The sequence below is a fragment of the Ovis aries genome, chromosome 4, assembly GCF_016772045.2.
Source record: "Ovis aries strain OAR_USU_Benz2616 breed Rambouillet chromosome 4, ARS-UI_Ramb_v3.0, whole genome shotgun sequence".
Classification (NCBI taxonomy): Eukaryota; Metazoa; Chordata; class Mammalia; order Artiodactyla; family Bovidae; genus Ovis; species Ovis aries.
The window spans coordinates 88,574,688-88,596,570 of NC_056057.1; the positions used below are offsets into that span (position 1 = coordinate 88,574,688).

The 21,883-nt window shown below is 39.1% G+C and overlaps 1 protein-coding gene across 11 annotated transcripts in view; it reads right to left on the bottom strand.

Annotated features, from left to right (window-relative positions):
• CADPS2 (calcium dependent secretion activator 2) overlaps window positions 1–21,883 on the bottom strand; it is a 574,734-nt gene that overhangs the window by 233,428 nt on the left and 319,423 nt on the right. For all 11 annotated transcript variants that reach the window (XM_060414820.1, XM_060414821.1, XM_012177054.4 and 8 more), the window contains exon 8: window positions 16,937–17,076. In XM_060414820.1, the coding sequence (XP_060270803.1) occupies window positions 16,937–17,076 (140 nt within the window). The remainder of the gene's footprint in view (window positions 1–16,936; window positions 17,077–21,883) is intronic.

The window sequence follows — 21,883 nt, forward strand, 5'->3', positions numbered from 1 at the left end:
ATAACTTATTACAACCAATTGATTTTGTTGGAATCCAAGTATAGGGATTCTTTTAATTAAGAAATAATTTTTAACCCATTTATTTATGATATGACTCTAACAATAAGAACATTAAATACATAGAGTGATTGATGCTGGCAGAAAATATTAGTGGTGGAATATGAGACATCTGAAATGACTGTAAATTGTATATATTAATATAACAAAGATACATGCACAAAATTATTGATATGGCTGGTGGAGTCAGAGAATAAACACTTTTATTTTTAACTTTTAATACCTAAGATTTTTTTCTCTACCCAGTTCCTTTACTGTTTTAAAAAAAAGTTATTGAAGTATAGTTTGATTTATAATGTTGTGTTGATACCTAAGATTTTTTCAAAAGTGGTTTTATGCGGTAACTTTTATGTCCTTGATTCTCTAATTCCAGTTTTCATATTAAATATGTACTATTACAGTAATTCAAATTATGAATTTGAATTACCACAGGCTTCCCTGGTGGCTCAGAGGTTAAAGTGTCTGCCTGCAATGTGGGAGACCTGGGTTCAATCCCTGGATCAGGAAGATCCCCTGGAGAAGGAAATGGCAACCCACTCCAGTATTCTTGCCCGGAGAATCCCATGGACGGAGGAGCCTGGTGGGCTACAGTCCACGGAGTCGCAAAGAGTTGGACACGACTGAGTGGCTTAACTTCACTTATTACGGTAATAGGAAAATAGTTACATAAATTAAATTTTTATATTATGTAATACTAGTTCACAAAATTAAAACATGGTATTCACATGTGTGTGAAACTTTTGAAAACGGTAAAGCACTATAAAATTTAAAGAACCTTTCATTCAGTAAGAAAAAACCATGGCATTTATTTGCAAATTAGTGTGAATTAACTATTTATGATAACAGCTAAGATGTACTGAATGTCAATTGTGTGCCTGGCACTTTACTGATATTAACTCATTTAACCCTTGCAGCAACCCTGTGAAATAGGTGATTGCTATTCCACTTTACAAGTGAAGAACTGAGGCACAAGGAGGTTAAGAAATTTACACCAAGAGTACACTGTGATGGGGCTAGAGCCAGGCTGCACACTCCAGCCACTCCAACAAAGCAGTACTGCTACGGCATTACATTGTCCTTTAGAAGTTTTCATTCTGCCTTAAAACGTTTCATCAATTATTCATACATTTCACTATAAACACATCTAACACTGTCACTCTCTCAGATATGCTTAGTAAATCTAACGGTTACACCTCTGAGTGAACAACATACGGTTATCTATAACTAAGTACAAGTGTTGTTACGTGTAAGCAGGTCCTGTCAAATGTCCATAACTGTGTCTTGCTTAAGGTCAAGGCAAAAGACTAAACACAAGCAAGCATGTTTTCCTTTGAATAAAAAAGGTATATTTGTGTCCAATGCAAAAAGAGGCAAGGTAGGGCCTGATAAACTATCCATGTTCTCTGCCCTAGTATTTGCAATTGTAACATGACTTTCCAATTTTTCAAAATAGCAGTTTTACTCATTTCCAATCCTTATTCATTTCAGTGATTTCTTTTGCCTTGGTCATCACAGGCTACATCAGTCTAGAAATCTGATCACTCAAGTTTGATCAACTCTCCTGCTATAGATTTTCACATTTCATAAGAGGGGTTGAGCCAATCTCATTCTTCTTAAATACGCCGTGTTAGTTTAGTTTACTAAATACTCATAAACACACAGTCCTCACAATTACTACCTACATGGACAATATTGTTCAGTCAACACACTGTCCTCAAGTAATCATTATATCCCCATTCTTTCACTGACAGGACTGACTACTGAAAACCACACTTGCCCAATTTGGGCAATACCTTTGAAAAAGAGTAATATAAGAACTTATTTTTAAAACTGTTTTGAAGTATGATATAAGGGTTTTGGAAACAGTTGCAAACCACCAGTTAAAGAGATTCTGCAAGCCACTTATTTATGATATACTTTTAATTAGGTTGTAAAGTCATGGAAGAAGCAATTGATACCTGGTAGTCCATTATATTCTGTATATATGACTGTATTTTTCAGTAGTTTTCCATTTTACAGTTTTATTTTCTAGCCTATGCAATTAGGTTAATAGTTACTCTGTTTCAGTGGGAGAAGTAATTACTTCTACTATATCTAATGTATCTTTTGGTGCTGGTTAATACCTCTTTTTAAGCATCAATAATTTTATAGCAAATTTAACCTTTTTCTTCATTCTTTCATTCAGAGAGTTTGGCACATGAAAATCAATAAATCTGTACTGAATGACTGATTTGATGAAACCAAGCATGTATTCACTGGTTGGTCAAACAATAGTAAATAATAAACTCCATTCTACAAGGAGTTAATTTCAGCTGGAGGGACAAACAAAACTGTGGATGACTATAATTCTGTAACAGGGAATGTTCAATGTACCTGGAACACAAATTTGGGAGACTGAAGTGAAAAGATCAGGAATATGAAGGAATTTTGCATTCGATCTTCATTTGAAAGTACATAAAACAAACCAGTTATCAGCATTTAAATCCTGTGGGCAGAGTAATGAACTAATTGTTCTAAGGATCCCTGCCTCAGGAACAACAAAAAAGCTACAAATTTAAGACAAAAACGTAAGTATAAGTAATAAAATCCAGAAAAAAGGAAAGGACCTCACATATAGCTGGAGAAGATATATGCTAGTACAACTATTGGTAAAACTTGTAGTATTGTCTTGTAAAGATAACCTGTATATTCTCATCAATTCAGCAATTTCACTCTGAGGTACACACTCGAGAGAAATTACATATGTGCAACAGGAGATATAATAAGCACTGTCTGAAATAGGAGAAATCTGGCAATCACTCAAAGGTCTAGTTTGATAAAATGAATAAACTATGTTTATAGATCAGCATATTCAGGAAATAGCATACATATAATTAAATATAAGGGCTTCTCAGTTGGCACAGGGGTAAAGAATCCACCTGCTAATGCAGGAGACACAGGAGATAGGGCTTTGATCCCTGAGTCAGGAAGATCTCCTGAAGGATGAAATGGCAACCCACTCTAGTACCCTTGCCTGGGAAATCCCATGGACAGAAGAGTCTGGCGGGCTACAGTCCATGGGGCTGCAAAGAGTGAGACACAACTGGGCTTGCATGCTACAGATAATAATTAATGTGGTATATGGGACAGGCCAAGAATTAAGACTAACCCAAATTTGTGTATCTAATATATAACAGCTGGAATCAAGATTGCCGGGAGAAATATCAATAACCTCAGATATGCAGATGACACCACCCTTATGGCAGAAAGTGAAGAACTAAAAAGCCTCTTGGTGAAAGTGAAAGTGGAGAGTGAAAAAGTTGGCTTAAAGCTCAACATTCAGAAAACAAAGATTATGGCATCCTGTCCTATCACTTCATGGGAAAGAGATGGGGAAACAGTGGAAAGAGTGTCAGAATTTATTTTGGGGGGCTCCAAAATCACTGCAGATGGTGATTGCAGCCATGAAATTAAAAGACGCTTACTCCTTGGAAGAAAAGTTATGACCAACCTAGATAGCATATTCAAAAGCAGAGACATTACGTTGCCGACTGAGATCCGTCTAGTCAAGGCTATGGTTTTTTCAGTAGTCATGTGTGGATGCAAGAGTGGGACTGTGAAGAAGGCTAAGCACTGAAGAATTGATGCTTTTGAACTGTGGTGTTGGAGAAGACTCTTGAGAGTCCCTTGGACTGCAAGGAGATCCAACCAGTCCATTCTAAAGGAGATCAACCCTGGGATTTCTTTGGAAGGAATGATGCTAAAGCTGAAGCTCCAGTACTTCGGACATCTCATGCGAAGAGTTGACTCATTGGAAAAGACTCTGATGCTGGGAGGGATTGGGGGCAGGAAGAGAAGGGGACGACAGAGGATGAGATGGCTGGATGGCATCACTGACTCAATGGACGTGAGTCTGAGTGAACTCTGGCAGTTGGTGATGGACAGGGAGGCCTGGTGTTCTGCGATGCATGGGGTCGCAAAGAGTTGGGCACGACTGAGCGACTGAACTGAACTGAATATATAACAGAAGAGAGGAAAAAAAGTGGATAGGATTTTAGAGCAAGACAACAGTGCATAGTATCAGTTAGCCTTTGCTGTGCAATATACCACACTCAAACTTACCAACTTAAAACAAAAATCATTTATTTTTTTTCATGAACATATAGTTAACTGAGCAATTCTACTGATCTGATCTGGGCTCAGCATGACCTACCCATGTGTTTTTACAAGCTGGCTAGTTGGTCTTGGTTCACTCATATGTCTGAGACCTTAGAACAATTGGGTTGATTCAGTTTTGTTCCTCTAGTGGTCTAGCCCACATGCGTCCTCATGATGAAGACAGAGAGGAAGAGAGAAAGTGAAAATGCACAAATGCTTTTTTAAGCCTCTGCTTATGCCAAGTTTGCTACTGTCTCAAGGGCCAAAGTGAATCACATGACCAAGCCCAAAGCTGGAGGGGACAACGTAGATACAGGACAAAGGGTGAGAATTTAGGGAGCCCATTTGTTGGGTCCACTTATGTAGTCAACCCACCACATAGACAAGGAATGAATTTTCTAAATAAATATCTCCTCCTTCAATGTAGCAAAGCTCAGGCATGGCCAACTTAGAGAGTTTTACATAAGGTCATAAGGTCAGTTCTAGGCAGACAGAAGAGGGCTGCTCACTCTCCTGGGGCCTGGAGACTATGTTGAAAGGAAAATGGAGAGGAGGGCAGGCTAGAGGAACACCTTGTACTTAAGGAACATACTAGGGCAGACAAGGGCTTCTGCCCCACTTCCCACTTCAGATTTTGTGATATAACCTGGTGGGAGGGCTTCCCTGGCGGCTCAGCTGGTAAAGAATCCGCCTGCAATGCGGGAGTCCTGGGTTTGATCCCTGGGTTGGGAAGATCCCCTGGAGAAGGGAATGGTTACCCACCTCAGTATTCTGGCCTGGAGAATTTCACGGACTGTATAGTCTATGGGGTCACAAAGAGTCGGACATGGCTGAGGAACTTTCACTTTCAACTTGGTGGGAGGGGTCCCAATGAAGCTGACAGAGGGCTGGAGCTGAGCTGGGCTTATAATCTCGTGGTGTAAAGGATTCAGAAATTCCCTCAAAACCAGAGTCATGGAGATGAAGTGATGTGGACTACCCAACTTTCTGCTCAAGGGCAAGTTAGATTAAAAAGCTATCTTTCTTGGGATGCCTGTACTAGCGTGGGAAAATGTGTAATGCAGAATCAGACTAGTAGGTTCTGTTAAGTGAAAAAGTGGACAAAATAGGATTGCCTTAGTAAAAGCGTGTTCAGGGTACATGAATTGATTGATTTGGTTGAAGTTGAGGGGTGGTGTTGGGTACAGAGAGGAAAAGAAGTTGGAAAGGTGAGATGGGGCAGGTTTTTGGGAATTTGAATGCTAGGCTAAACGTGTGAATCTAATTCCACAGGCAATGGGGAGGCACTAGAAGTTTTTTAGTAGAGACCTTAAATTGTATTCCTAACTACTGCATGTGTTGGAAAACAGGTAAAACAAGAAAATCACTACAAAAGTCACTGAACAGGTTTCTATGTTGTTGCTGCTGTTAGGGCAGAGATTGCATTGGGTTAGCAGAAGGAATGGATTCATCAGTGGGAAACACTACAGGGAAGAAGGAGCAGTTAAAGATGAATATAAAGATCAATCTAACTGGCAGAAAGGATAAGGCTCTCAACTCTGCAAAGCTGGAAACAGCTGATATTAAAATTTTCTGACTGCTATGCCCTTCTACTCAGGAGTCTGGCCTGGAGAATTCCATGGACTGTATAGTCCATGGGGTCGCAAAGAGTTGGACATGACTGAGTGAATTTCACTTTTGTGCTCTTCTAATCTACTGTGGAAGAAAGTTAAAAACATTTTTTTCAAAAGTTCTGATACTTGAAATAAAGACACTAAAAGATATTCATACTCTTATAAAGGTAATAAACATGGGGGAGGAAATGATCGACTGAGTTATAATTTTCCACGGGTCCAACTCTGGGATTTCTTTGGAAGGAATGATGCTAAAGCTGAAGCTCCAGTACTTCGGACACCTCATGCGAAGAGTTGACTCATTGGAAAAGACTCTGATGCTGGGAGGGATTGGGGGCAGGAGGAGAAGGGGACGACCCAGGATGAGATGGCTGGATGGCATCACGGACTCGATGGACGTGAGTCTGAGTGAACTCCAGGAGATGGTGATGGACAGGGAGGCCTGGTGTGCTGCGATTCATGGGGTCGCAAAGAGTCGGACACGACTGAGCGACTGAACTGAACTGAACTGAAGGAACCATTCACATTTTCTCGCCCACTCTCCTTCAGTAATTGACGAAACCGAGGCCAAAAATGCTGACTTACCCAAAGTCAGTGACAGAACTGAGACCAAAATACAGGTGTCTTGACTCTTAAACTTAAAGTTTCATTCCACTCTTAAAGTTTCATTCTACTTAACTACTATCGTACATCCTCCATCTATGCCACAGTTCAGCTACATTTATCAGAGAAATGAACCAAAAATAAGTATCTTTAAATGTTCAAATTTTTCTTGACCTTCCACAATGCTCAGACCTTTAACAAGCCCAAGATTTTTGTTTTATTAATTCAGTGTTAATATTTCCAAACTTCTGGATATATTCAAATAATAAAACATAGCATAGTCTCAAGTATATAGTACAAAAATTTTATAGCAAGGCTTCAGTTAAGAGGAAACCATTCCATTATAATTATATACACTGTTTATAAAATTTTATAGTATTCCTAAATAATTTTTCACTACCTTTTTGAAAAGTGTTCCAAATTAATTAAGGTAACCAATGTATATGATCTATGATTTCTGAAAAAATGAAAAAAAGAGTTAATCTTCTACCCTTAGTTATTTGACCTAAAATACCATTGTTTAAGATGCCCAGATGTGAAACAAGCATGTCTAAAAGAAAAAAAAATGTTATTTGGTACGTGAACAGTAGAAAAATTAATGTATGTTAAGATGTTACCCTCCTACAGAAAAATATTGTGTTGAATAGAAAAACACAGTTTAAACTTAAAGTTACAGACTAATTTGTCACAGGAGAAATCAGACAAGTATGCAAAGGAGTGTAACAATTATACATGTAGTTTAATAATTATTAAAGCTATGTTTCAAAAAGTTTCTAACAATATAATTTATTAATCACTAGTTAATTAAAATGAAAGCCACAGCTCAATGATTTTTATTAGTATATATAAAGTGACATGAATTTTAAGGCAGTTGGCAAAACAAAGTTGGTAAGTTGGTAATGATACTTACCCTTATCATTCTACAATGACTAAATCAATGTACCACAGACAGACTTCTCTTACAAAAATCATATTTAGAAAAAGAATCCATCATTTATTAAGAATCTAGCAAATGCTTTGTCAGAAGTTTCGGCAAGGCTATAAGGAGTAAGACTTCGATAAAAATAGGTAAGCCAGAATGTGGTAGTAAATTGGGAACTGGGAATGCAAATAGACATATATATATATGTGTGTGTGTGTGTGCATATATATATATTCAGATGAATGAAGGTCAGATGTCAAAATTTTAGACAAGGGCATATAGAAGCATATAGAAAAGTCATGCTAAAAGGTCAATTTAAAATGAGGAATCAATTTTCCCTGGGGAAAAAAAAACAGACTTTCTTTTTTATAAGGTACCCTCCAAGTAAATGCCACTTTGACAAAGATAAGATTTTCCTCCTTTTGGTCTTTGACTGTCCCCTAAATTAATCGAAGATCATAAACCTTAAATAAAAAAATGAAACTTTATTAGAGCACAGTCATTCCACTTTAGGAGCAAATGCCACACTTGAACATTATGACTGAAAGGTTCCCTAAGCACCACACCACAGCCCCTGAATGCCTGGCTGGTCCTCTACACAGGGAAGTGCAGGAAAACAGCAACACAGCCAGCTTCGGGCTTATCCTGTTCTTCCTGTTGGAAGCTTACCCGCTGTCTTGCCTCTGAGGCAAGCGATGGGCACAGGGCCTTTTATACCTTTATGATGCAAATTCAGGAGTTTTACACTCAAAGTATTTCAAAATGTCTATTCATTTAATAAATGTTCAAACTGTCAAGCATGACCACACACAAAGGATGATGAGATCTATATGGCAGTGATTTGGCTGACAGTTTATCTTATCACTTTTGACTGTGAAATAATTATTCTACAGTTATATACTTATAAAGTTTTATTTTTTATTTTTATAGTAAAAAAAAAATCAGCATCAAGCGGACACTTGGTAGATTCTAGTCATAATGCTTCTACCTATTTGTGACCATTTAAGTTTCTTCGTGTTCCTTTTCAGTTGTAGATTTGTCATAATAATCATTGCTTTATTAGTTCCACTTTATTTTGCCTTTCTTGTGGCTGAAAAAATAACATTTTAATTAGGAAAACATGATTTAATAAAAATGAGGATAGCCGTTCTCAGATTTAAGTTAATACTGTCACTCAGCCACTAGGCTACGCTAAAGGACAATCCATTTGTTCAAGAGCACTTCTGTTTCCCGGCCACCCAAAAAAAGCAGGAAAGTAAATTCTAAAGCTGAATGTAAATTACTTACCACTCGAAACCTAGACTGAAATTCATTTAACAGATTTATATAAGGGTTTATGTAATTAGTTTATATGACATACCTCCAAAGAATAAATGTACCCAAATGTTATCACCTGTCATATAGTAATGCTTCATACGTTACCCAAATTAAATATCCATTTTCACTTGCATACAGTCAGTCCTGTATGGATGTGAGAGTTGGACTGTGAAGAAAGCTGAGCACCAAAGAATTGATGCTTTTGAACTGTGGTGTTGGAGAAGACTCTTGAGAGTCCCTTGGACTGCAAGGAGATCCAACCAGTCCACCCTAAAGGAGATCAGTCCTGGATGTTCGTTTGGAAGGACTGATGCTGAAGCTGAAATTCCAATACTTTGGCCACCTCATGTGAAGAGTTAACTCACTGGAAAAGACCCTGATTCTGGGAGGGATTGGGTGCAGGAGGAGAAGGGGAAGGGGAAGACAGAGGATGAGATGGCTGGATGGCATCACTGACGCGATGGACATGAGTTTGGGTAAACTCCGGGAGTTGGTGATGGACAGGGAGGCCTGGCGTGCTGCAATTCATGGGGTTGCAAAGAGTCAGACACGACTGAGTGACTGAACTGAACTGACTCCTGTTAAAAAAACTATAATGTATACACATGGGCTGATTAATTACCAGAAACATGAGCTTCAGATTGGTTTTATTTTTGTTTTTGCTTCAAAAAAGATCATTTTAAAACACAACAGTTGAGGTCCAGACACTATTTACTTCATTTATTTTAGATATTCTTTTACATTAAATTATACACTATCCTCTAAATCACTTCTAAACCTTTAAAGTTCTTTAACTTAGGAATGTATTCATTACTTTTTTCTTAAAACACTAAGGAGCACACTATTATCACTTGCATATCACTTTCGTCATCACTATTCCTATTAATATCTTTGCTGGTTTACACATGGTGCAAAGTACTAGGGGTTCAAATGGGTCTAAGAAACTTACATAGTCAGGAACACATAAAATATAGATAACATTAATAGAAATATTTACATAGTGATAACAAAGGGCCATATACATATATTAATAAAGGAGAATTCATGTTAAAACAGTTCATATAAGAGAGATAAATTGATAATTGTTGCCTATACCATTAAAACAGAGAAAAGGTTTTTATGATGAATGTCCCAAAGATGCCTAGCTCTGAAAAGCTCTCCAAGCACAAAAAGCCATAACCCTCCAATCTATTGTTTGACAACTGTAAAGATAAATTTTTAACTGTTTCTCTTTTAATTATTTTAAATGCATCTGTTAATCATTCATTATAGGATTAATTATTGATAGAATGTAATCCCGCCCAAAAGTAAAATGCTGTTAATCTACTACTCCCCTGTATGCCCACATTACCACTTTGGCATATGAAAGAGCACTGGAAAGAAAAAGGCTGGGTGACTTTTGCTTCTTCAATGTAATTAAGTTTAGTAAAACCCATCTATGAAGTACCAAAGAGAATATTGAATATGGTTGTGATAGCTATGATTATGTGTCAATTCATATTTTTCCACATATATTTCAACACAGGGTGATATTCAAACTGTTTAAAGCTGTTATCTCAGAGGCACGGAGAAACCTAGACAGGTGCTTGTGGTCTGCCTAGAGTGATAAATTACTATTACAGCAATGATAAAATTCTGGTTGATAGTTATTATTATGTTCAATAATGGTCTTATATAGCTTTTTTGAAAAACTATTAGGAAATACAATATTCTTAATTATGCTCCGTAACATACCAACTAGCAGAACAACATCACTGATATTTTCATTTCTAGAATGTCTGGAAATGCTTGCTGGTATCTTTTAGTGAAAGTGAAGTGAAAGTGTTAGCTGCTCAGTTGTGTCTGACTTTTTCCAATCTCATGGACTGTAGCCTGCCAGGCTCCTCTGTTCATGGAATTTTTAAGGCAAGAATACTGGAGTGGGTTGCCATTTCCTTCTTCAAGGGATCTTCCTGACCCAGTGATCAAACCTGGGTCTTCCACAGTGGGGTCAGATTCTTTACCATCTGAGTCACCAGGAAAGCCCTTAGTAAAGGTAAGTCACGACAGTTCTTAAACTTTGCAGATCACATTCAGAGACTATGATACATTCTCTTTAGTCGTCTCCTTCATCTATAGCCTTGGGCAGTAGTCAACTCCAGAACCATTCTGGGGGTCCTAATTTATCCAGAGGGCTCTAAGATGTGATATGAACCAATTCTCCTTCATTGCAAAGGAATGATAAAAAGGGAATATACATATAAAGTCTTCAAAGGCAAGTAGATTGTCTCACCTGACAGGAATATTCTGGAACAAGAAAATGCCAAGGATGAGAGAGCAGAACTTACTCTCCACAGGAGCTAAAGGCTCTAAGGGTATTCACCACTGTGCTGCCCATGTGTAAATCAGGGGCTATCTTGATGTAGCAGTGTACAGGTTCCCATTTCTTTAAAAAAAATATATATACACATACATACACATATATACATACATACATATATATACATATATGTGTATACATACATATATATATATATATACGTGTGTGTATATATATACACACACATACATATATATAAATTTATTTTGGCTGCACTGGGTCTTAGTGACAGCATGTGGGATCTAGGAGGGATTGAACCTGGGCCCCCTGCATTGAGAGCTCAGAGTCTTAGCCATTGGACCACCAGGGAAGTCTCCAGGTTCCCATTTCTTGTGCCATTATTCATCAAGAGACTGAATTCAGAAGAGTAGGGAATTAACTATAAGGCTTGGAACATGATCTGTTCCTTTATATCTCTGTCTAGTGCTTATTACTCTGTAAGTATTTTAGAGCAGTAGTACTCTCTCTAGTCTAAGCACACTCCAGTTAAACCAAAATTGTCATGGTTAGCTAACAGCACTTCCAGATCTCCTGCCCATGTACACCCTATGCCAGATGGCTGGTGGCTGGACTGCCTTTCTTCCCCACTGCCCACCTGCTGAATTCATGCCTCAAGCTTCATCTCAAAAGTCAGTTGTCTTCTGAGACTTCCTCTGACCAGCTCCAGCAAGAATCAGGTATTATTTCCACCAGTTCCCACTCCTCTCTTATGGTGCTTATCACTCAGTATCATCATTATTTGTCTACAAGCCTGAATCCCTGGCTAGTCAGTCCCTTCAGGCCTGGGATAGTATCTCATTGAGGTTTGTTCTGGTTGACTCAGAGGAAGGGCTCAATCCATGACTGCTTTGTAAATCAACAGTGAGCACATAGATGAATGGAGGAAGAAAGAGCCCTAGGTTTTAAATCCCAGGAACTCTATCTGCATAATGAGTCATAGTTACACTGGGCATCACTGCATTAAAGTTACAATACTATGGGATATGTAAAGTCTTGTTCTTTCTCAGAGCCTACCCACTGAGGTCTTTTTTGCCCAAATATGACTGGTTCTGACAAAGCATACGCTATTGATTGCTCAAACCAAGGAAGCCATATGGTCCTTAGAGGCTCATCTCAGCTGCAGAAGATACCTCTAGGTTGCCTCCTGCTCAGTCTAACTTTTCTCCCTAATGGTCATTAGAAGAATCCTTATCTTGTTGATTTACCAGTTAACTCTGCCACAGTGTTAGTGATTTAGCTCCAAAACCAGCAGAGATGCCTCTTTGTACAAGAAGAAACAGAGAGGCGGTCCTAAGAAGGTGGAGGAATAGGATGGGGAGATCACTTTCTCCCCAACAAATTCATCAAAAGAACATTTAAACGCTGAGTAAACTCCACAAAACAACTTCTGAATGCTGGCAGAGGACATCAGGCACCCAGAAAAGCAGCCCATTGTCTTCAAAAGGAGATATGAAAAAATATAAAAGAGAGACAAAAGAGGTAGGGACGGAGATCCGTCACGGGAAGGGAGTCTTAAAAAGAGAGGTTTCCAAACACCAGAAAACACTCTCGCTGCGGAGTCTGTGGCGAGCCTTGGAACCACAGAGGGCAACATAACTGGGAGGAAAAATAAATAAATAATTAAAACCCACAGATTACGTGCCCAAAGGTAACGCCCCCAGCGGAGAAGCAGCGCAGATGTCCTCATCCCCCATTAGCAAGCGGGGGCTGGGCAGGGAGGCACGGGCTGCATTGCTTAGAGTAAGGATGGGGCTTCAATGCCCCGAGGGCAATCTGAGGGAACTAACTTGGGCTAGCAAACCAGACTGTGGGAAAGCTACCACGTGAAAAGCCCTAAGCTAAGACACAATCAGGCCCGCTCACGGAACAAAAGACTGAACTGAGCTAGCCGGCCGCAGACCATCCCCCTCTGGTGACAGGTAGCCAGAGCCGGAAGGGGGCAATCGCAGCCCCAGAGAGGCATTATCTACCAAACTGCAAGCAGGCTTCTTTGCTAACTAAGACATCTTGGGGTTCTGGGTGGTCAACATCCGCCTGACAAGGTGTGCCGGTTGTATACCCAGAAAACCAAGTGGCAGGGAAGGGGGAGGCAATAAGTCGCAGCGACAGTGTTCGCCAAACACCTCACCACCTGAGCTGCTCGGACCTGGGAAGGGCGCGACCGAGTCTGCACCCCTGTGGACTACTCGAGTGCCTGAACCTGAGTGGCTTAGACCTGGGAGGCGCATGCAGCCCAGGGCTGGCCTCAGATGGTTCCCAGTGGAGCAACCTAGAGCCTGAGCAGTGTGGGCAGGGAGGGCACACACGCTGTGAGCGGGGCAGGCCCAGTGTGGCCGAGACACTGCGAGCACATGCCAGTGTTGTTTGCAGCATCCCTCTCTCCCCACAGCGCGACTGAACAAGTGAGCCTAAAAAAGTGTCCACCACTGCCCCCTTGTGTCAGGGCGGAAATCAGACACTGAAGAGACCAGCAAACAGAAGAAGCTAAAACAGGAAATCACCTTTGAAGTGACAGGTGCAATAGATTAAAATCCTGTAGTTAGTACCAACCACATAGGAAGGGGTCTATAGATCTTGAGAAATAAAAGCCAGACCAAGGAACTCTCTGAAAATGAACTGACCCCACACTCTCCACACCAGAGAAAGTCCTAGATATATTTTTACTATCATTCTTTTTTTTTAAGTCCTCTATTACGCCTTTAATTTTCATTTTTATAACCTGCTATTACTTTGCAAAAAAGAAAAAAGACTACTTTTAAAAGCAAACTTCATATATATATATTTATAATTTTTGTGACTTTGGTTTTTTAATTTTATTTAATATTGTATTTTTGAAAATCCAACCTCTACTCTAGATTTTTAATCTTTGCTTTTTGATATTTGTTATCAATTTTGTACCTTTAAGAACCCAGTCTTCAGTACCCATTTTTACTTGGGAGCGAGATTACTGGCTTGACTACTCTCTCCCCCTTTGGACTCCTTTTTCTCCATGAGGTTGCCTCTATCTCCTCCCTCCCCCTTCTCTTCTCTACCCAATTCTGTGAATCTCTTTGTGTGTTCCAGACAGTGGAGAACACTTAGGGAACTGAGTCCTGGCTGGATCTGTCTCTATCCTTTTGATTCCCCCCTTTATCCTTCTGGCCACCTCTGTCTCCTTCCTCCCTCTTCTCTTCTCTGTATAACTCCGTGAACATCTCTGAGTGGTCCAGACTGTGGAGCGCCCATAAGGAAGTGATTACTGGCTAGCTTGCTCTCTCCTCTTTTGATTCCACCTCATCTAATTCAGGTCACCTCTGACTCTCCCTCCTCCCTCTTCTGTTCTCCATGTAATTCTGTGAACCTCTCTGGGTGTCCCTCACTGTGGAGAAACTTTTCATCTTTAACCTAGATGTTTTATCAGCGGTGCTGTATAGATGGAGAAGTCTTGAGGCTACTATAAAAATAAGACTGAAAACCAGAAGCAGGAGGCTTAAGTCCAAATCCTGAGAATACCAAAGAACTCCTGACTCCAGGGAACATTAATTGATAGGAGCTCATCAAACGCCTCCATACCTACACTGAAACCAAGCACCACCCAAGGGCCAACAAGTTCCAGAGCAAGACATACCATGCAAATTCTCCAGCAACACAGGAAAACAGCCCTGAGATTCGATATACAGGCTGCCCAAAGTCACTCCAAACCCACTGACATCTCATAACTCATTACTGGACACTTCACTGCCCTCCAGAGAGAAGAAATCCAGCTCTAGCCACCAAAACACCGACACAAGCTTCCCTAACCAGGACACCTTGACAAGCGACCCATACAAAACCATCCACAGCGAGCAAACTCCGCAATAAAGAGAACTCCACAAACTGCCAGAATACAGAAAGGCCACCCCAAACACAGCAATATAAACAGGATGAAGAGACAGAGAAATACTCAGTAGGTAAAGGAACGGGATAAATGCCCACCAAACCAAAGAGGAAGAGATAGGGAATCTACCTGATTAAGAATTCCGATTAATGATAGCGAAAATGATCCAAAATCAAGAAGAAACAGAGACTGTTAGATTTGTGGCTAAACTTTCAGTTCAGTTCAGTTCAGTGGCTCAATCGTGTCTGACTCTTTGTGACCCCATGGACTGCAGCACGCCAGGCTTCCCTGTCCATCAGCAATACCCGAAGTTTGCTTAAACTCATGTCCATCAAGTCAGTGATGCCATTCAACCGTCTCATCCTCTATTGTCCCTTTCTCCTCCTGCCTTCAATCTTTCCCAGCATCAGGGTCTTTTCAAATGAATCAGTTTTTTGCATCAGCTGGCCAAAGTATTGGAGTTTCAGCTTCAGCATCAGTCCTTCCAATGAACATCCAAGACTGATTCCCTTTAGGATGGACTGGTTGGATCAGTTCAAGGGACTCTCAAGAATCTTTGCCAACACCACAGTTCAAAATCAATTCTTCAGCCCTCTGCTTTCTTTATAGTCCAACTCTTACATCCATACATGACTACTGGAAAAACCATAGCCTTGACTAGATGGACCTTTGTTGGCAAAGTAATGTCTCTGCTTTTTAATATGCTGTCTAGGTTGGTCATAACTTTCCTTCCAAGGACCAAGTGTCTTTTAATTTCATGGCTGCAGTCACCATCTGCAGTGGTTTTGGAGCCCAAGAAAATAAAGTCTCTCACTGTTTTCCCTGTTTCCCCATCTATTTGCCATGAAGTGATGGGACTAGATGCCATGATCTTAGTTTTTTGAATGTTGAGTTTTAAGTCAACTTTTCCACTTTCCGCTATCACTTTCATCAAGAGGCTCTTTAGTTCTTCTTTGCTTTCTGCCGTAAGTGTGGTGTCATCTGCATGAGGTTATTGATATTTCTCACAGCAATGTTGATTTCAATTTGTGCTTCAACCAGTCCAGGACTTCTCATGATGTGCTCTGCAGCTAAACTTTAGTAATGAAAATCATTCCATTCTTTTTTTTTTTAAATTTATTTATTATGGCTAGCACCCTAGGCTAGAATTTGGCTGTAGCGAGTCATAAAGCATTAATCTGGGAAAAATCTGGGTTAAAAAAAAAGCTCACTGAGTTGTATTCATGAGTTTAGGCCTATTTCCTCATCAGCTACAAGGTAAAAAGGAACCTCAGAGATAAAAGCTGACACTGACCCATGGCAATCCCCAGAGGCCAGTCCCTGCACTTCTGGTTATCCACAGCATCAGCTTCCTCCCATATTGATCTGGTTTCTCACTCACATATTGGATGAATACTCATACCCTTCTCATCAAATCTTATATAGAGTCTTGGATTATATCTGAACCAGCATTTAACTTTAAAGTAGTCTATGTAAGTTTATTTCTGGTGATTTGAAAGCTAGGCTTGTTTCAACTATTTCTGTATTTTGAAAAATATGTCTTCAATGTTACCTCCATACATCATTGTTGTTTATCCATGTAAATGATGTGTAATACCAGTGTAATCAAGTACCAGTAATGTGTTAGCATGCAAACAGTCACACTAATTAAATACTCATATATTTAGCTATAAAAATGTCTACACATTTTAAAAATTTGGTTAACCTAGAATGAAATTTGAGGCTTCCTTGATGGCTCAGATGGTAAAAAATTAGGTTCCAACGCAGGACACCAGGGTTTGATCCCTGGATCAGGAAGATCCCCTGGAGAAGGGAATGGCTACCCATTCTAGTATTCTTGTCTGGAGAATTCCATGGACAGAGGAGCCTGGTGGGTTATAATCCATGGGGGTGCAAAGAGTTGGACACTAGTGAGCAACTAATACTTTTACTTTCACCCTTTTCATGAATGTAATTTTGGTGGAGGGGGGAACTCCATGTGAATGCCCAATACTTTCTCTGAGGAAAATGACAAAAATGATACCATGAAATTCAGTAATTCGGAAGAAAAACATCTTCAAGTACACACTCACCCACTATGTTTCATATGTGGTGGTTTATCCATTCGCACTGCCAATTTGATTTTTAAGTCAGAGTCCTGGCTATTTTTTGGAACTATCATTCGGTGCAACTCAGCTGACTTGGAGCTATTGGAAGTTGGGTATAATATCACCTGTAAGGGACAAAAAAGAACACATTTAGGTGCATAATATAGAATTTCTAAGAAGCAGAATTCAATCTTTTCTCTACATTTTTCTGTCTAAAAAGTCAGTGTCACACCTAAATGTGTTTGATAAACCATTTCACTCCCACCACAGCAAATGGGTTTTCAGTACAGACGCGTTTATTTTTTTTTTTTTGACAAATATGTGTTTTCATATTATCACATAATGAGTTTTCTTCCTGTGTCACTTCATAATGAATTAATAGCACAGCAGCTACAGTTGACTTGACAGTTGAAAAATACTTAATAGACACCTATAATTTCAAGACCACTCTAAACTCCTCAGGGCAAAGGAGTTCAGAAAGAAATGTTCTTTGAAATTACAGATAGCATGCTCAAAAAGCAAAACCAATTATTGGAAGCAGCAAACATATACCTCATGTTTTAATATTTTCATTGCAAAGCAGTATTAAAGGAAATCAACTCAATTAGAGATGGGAAAGATGGATAACCGCACATCCATCAGTACACAGGAAGCTTTTTCCTGACTACTGTTTTCAAAACTATAAAGATGATATTATGAGGACTCTAACAAGATAATTATTTTTCATAAAACTGCCAAACTATCAAGTCACTATTTCACAATCCCACAGTTCCACAGAGTCAATATGGACAAGAAATACTCTTCAGATGCTAGGTATCAATTAGATAAAAGAAAAAGTATTGTCTCCTTTTTAGTCAGTCATGACACCATTTAGACACAGCCTATATCCAAGTCTTAATGATTATTTTTAAATGGAATAAACATACAGAACTCGGGACATTATATTTTCAGCTATTCTTATTTTAAACTAACATGAAAAAGTAAATAAACTTGAAGTTTCTAAGTAAATGGGAGAACTATAAACATGCTTAGGTATGATAAAATATTTTTAAAACACAACATGGCAACTGAATTTGGTATACTCTGCAGAAAATAAAAAAAACCTTCATTTCCACATGTAAGTGGGCTTTTTCTCTAAGAGAGACAACACAGTCATATCGTAAAAGCTTCTCAAACTTGTCTCAACTTCCAAATGCATTTACTTTGAGACTTTTCTCTAGCCCATCCTAGAAGCCATAACTAGGTTCAGTCCAGAATTTCTACACTAAAGCATATGAAGGCTCAGCAAGGGGAAGATTACAGGGCATTTGTGATGTTTTCAAAAATTATGATCAGATTCTAGAATGAATTATTTTTGACTGCTGGAATATCCAATGGGATATTTTACAGATACTTTAAACAAATGGTAAAGGAAAACGAGTTGAAAGTTTCCAGCTCAAACCAGCAAACAAAGAAATGTCATTTTTAACTCAGGAGATGATTCCAAAAGAGAGGCCAAGACTAAGACAGAGCTATACATCCTCTGTAGTTTTAACTGCTATTTCCCTAGCAAGTCTGGAAAGCTTTTTCTATTTCTTCCTATCTTGTCTTTAAAAAATAAAAATTTGGCATGAACCACCTACAGACTTTATTCCTTTTAAATTCTTCTATGTTGATATGAAAATTGGTATTGTTCCAAACTCCAAACGTCTTATACAGGAAGAGAATATTTAAAACTTCTGACAATTTCTTATTCTTTAAATGCCAATAACAGGTTACTAAAAAGGTCCAAAAATAGCTATTTGCAGCTGATTCCCAAATTAAGGCTCATCTCAGTACTGAGCACCATCATCTCTGCCACATTTTAATTTTCTCATGAATATCTCTAACTGAAGTCAGTGGAAAGATTTATTGCTTATCTCTGTTCAATTAAACATTTAAGGGCTTACTATGTGAGGACACAAAGATGAAAGAATAAGCAAGGAGCTGATGGCTTCCTCCTACTGGAGCTAAAAACTCGGATGATATATGGTAATATCACTTCTTTCTACCGCCTTTCTATCCCTTGGGGTGCAGCAGTTTACTGATTTTGTTAGCCTCTAAGTTTATTCAACATCATTTGCTTGGTGTCTCTGCTCTATTACACATGTAGTTAATTCCCAGTGTTAAATCTCCTCCATTGAAATAACCTGGGATTTTCTGTTTTTCTGGGCACACTGTACTAACGGTACAAACACTACTAAAGGTGCAAATCCTTGCATGTGTAACAAATGAAGGCACATAGATATGAAATCTACTGCTTCTAAAAAAGGTACTGGTGAAGAAACTCTGTGAAATGGTTACCAGGTTTCCAAGTAGAAAGCGATCATACTCCTTTACATGATTCAGCCATGGATGACAAAAAGACAAGTTTCTAAATGTTCAGAGATCAAAGGGCCATGGAGGAAAAAGGGGAAAAAATTCTTTTAAAATACAAAATAATGCAATAATTTCAAATGCATAATAATCAAGAACTCCTGAAGACTGCGAGGCATGGAGCCTTCACAGGGTTTGCCAAGGCAGCATCTCACTGTTCTCATTGGACAAGTATTGCTCTGGATTTCCCACTTCACATTTTTTTGAATGAGAAACTTAATTGTAGCTTTCCTGCCCCCTGATAAGCTGCTATATATTGGATTTGTGCTTGGGCAGAGTGGGGAGGGGAGGGGGAATAGTAGGCAGTTAACATAAACCCTAGTTTATTGGTCACCAGGCTCCAAAGAGCCACAGCTAGATCTGATTAAGATGCTGGACTTTGGACTGGAAGTAAGGACAGGATGAAATTCTGGGTTGCTTCCATTGAGTTGAACTGAAAGCTTTCTATGGGTGGGAGAAAGGGTAACGATTGTTGTCTTGGCTAGAGGGGTGAGCTATGACAGATCATCTAACTGTCCACCAGGATTCATGCTTTCACTAGTACAGAATTGGTGCCAGGAAGCAGATAGCCAGCCATGTCTTCTAGCTCCCCTTGCATCTAAGTAGAAACACATGAAAGTTCCAGCTAAAGGAATATGAAGACAAGTGGTAAGTCTTTTGGGGTAATGATGCTTAAGATATAAGTATGCCTTCTTCACTTATTTGCTAGCCAGAAGTAGAGGATTACAATGTTCTAGGAAATGAGACAGCTGTAAGAGGGTGGAAACCAGAGTCCTGAATCCCCACATGGAGGAAATCTACCTATCAGGAACACCCACAATAAATGGCTGAATAGTCACTGGAAGGACTGATGCTGAAGTTCCAATACTTTGGCCACCTGATGCGACTAGCCAACTCGCTGGAAAAGACCCTGATGCTGGGAAAGATTGAGGGCAGGAGGAGAAGGGGACGACAGAGGATGAGCTGGTTGGATGACATCACTGACTCAATGGACATGAATTTGAGCAAACTCTGGGAGACAGTGGAAGACAGAGGGGCCTGGTATGCAGCAGTCCATGAAGTCGCAAAGGGTCAGACACAACTTAGTGACTGAACAACAACAATGGTTTTAAAATTTTGAAATGTTGTCATTTGTTTGTTATAGCATATAGTAGTATACTAACATTACATTAACAGAGCTTTGCTGCAGGAGACTTGCACATCTAGCTGAGTGCTTCGAGATTTTTATCTCATAAGTGGATAAGCAGTTCTTCTTCAATAGGACTTAGTTCATGTTCAGAGAGGGATGTCTGATGTTGATGTACATAATTAAATAATTTTGTACAATAATTAAAATATTTAGTATACATAACATTTTACTAATGATTCTTCTCATATTTTAGTTAAATCCTGTGCACACTTGCTCAGTCATGTCCAACTCTTTGTGACTCCAGGGACTGTAGCCCATCAGGCTCCTCTGTCCATGGGATTTTCCAGGCAAGAAAACTGCAGTGGGTTGCCCCTTCCTTCTGCAGTGGATCGTCCCAACTCAGGGATCGAACCTGTGTCTCATGTCTCCTGCGCTGGCAGGCGGATTCTTTACCACTGAGCCACAAGGAAAGCCCAACAATTCTTCTCATATTTTAGTTAAATCATAGCTCTGCACAAAATAGTTGGCTTCTCATATTATTTAGCAAAATAGCTTGTTCTTTGCTATTCATTTCTCTTAGCTTTTCTACACACATTTCTGTTTCTAGTCTTCTAGTTTATTTTTATCACCAACACATGAAATGACTTATTTAGTATAACACAACACATTTTAACATTTATCTTAAATATAAAGCCAATGTATCTTCTCCATAATAAAATGGAAACATTACTTTCCATCTTTGCTAAAGTGTAATGCAAAACAAAAAATAAAGTTTTACTCAGGCTTTGTTTAAAATTGTCAAATTTAATACTAAGGAAGAAAAAGAAGTATAAAAGCATATATACATAATATTTAGAGTAATATGAGTTCAAAAGGATTTTCTTGTTAAAATATACTTGTACAGGCTGACACCTCTACATTTTTTCCTTCTATTAAGGTACATTAATTAAAGCCAAGCCACATGCATCTGTACATACACATTAGTTGAACTTTGTGATCTATGAATGCACAACTTAATATGTCCCTAAACTGTTTCAAACCACCCCCCCCCCAAAAAAAAAAAAACAAAAACAAAAACGAAAAACTTGGGAAGTGGGGAATCTTGAATAACTGAGAGGGAGCTAGGCAGGATCTGAGATGAAGAACTCACCACCTTTGCCCATAAATCTCTTGGTCCAGAGGAAGAAAAAAAGACCCCATGACCATAACAACTGCATTGCAGTCTTTGAGTAAAATAATAGTTACATATTTGATATGAATCTAGCTCAAAGGCAGGTGCAATCAACAAATTCTTGAAGGAAGAATCACCGCCTCATTTTGGAGTCTAAAAGAACAGATATGATTTGAAAGAGAAAAGCACAGAGGCGGGCCTGCTAAAGACAGGAGGGTGTTGGAACTGAACCACCCTT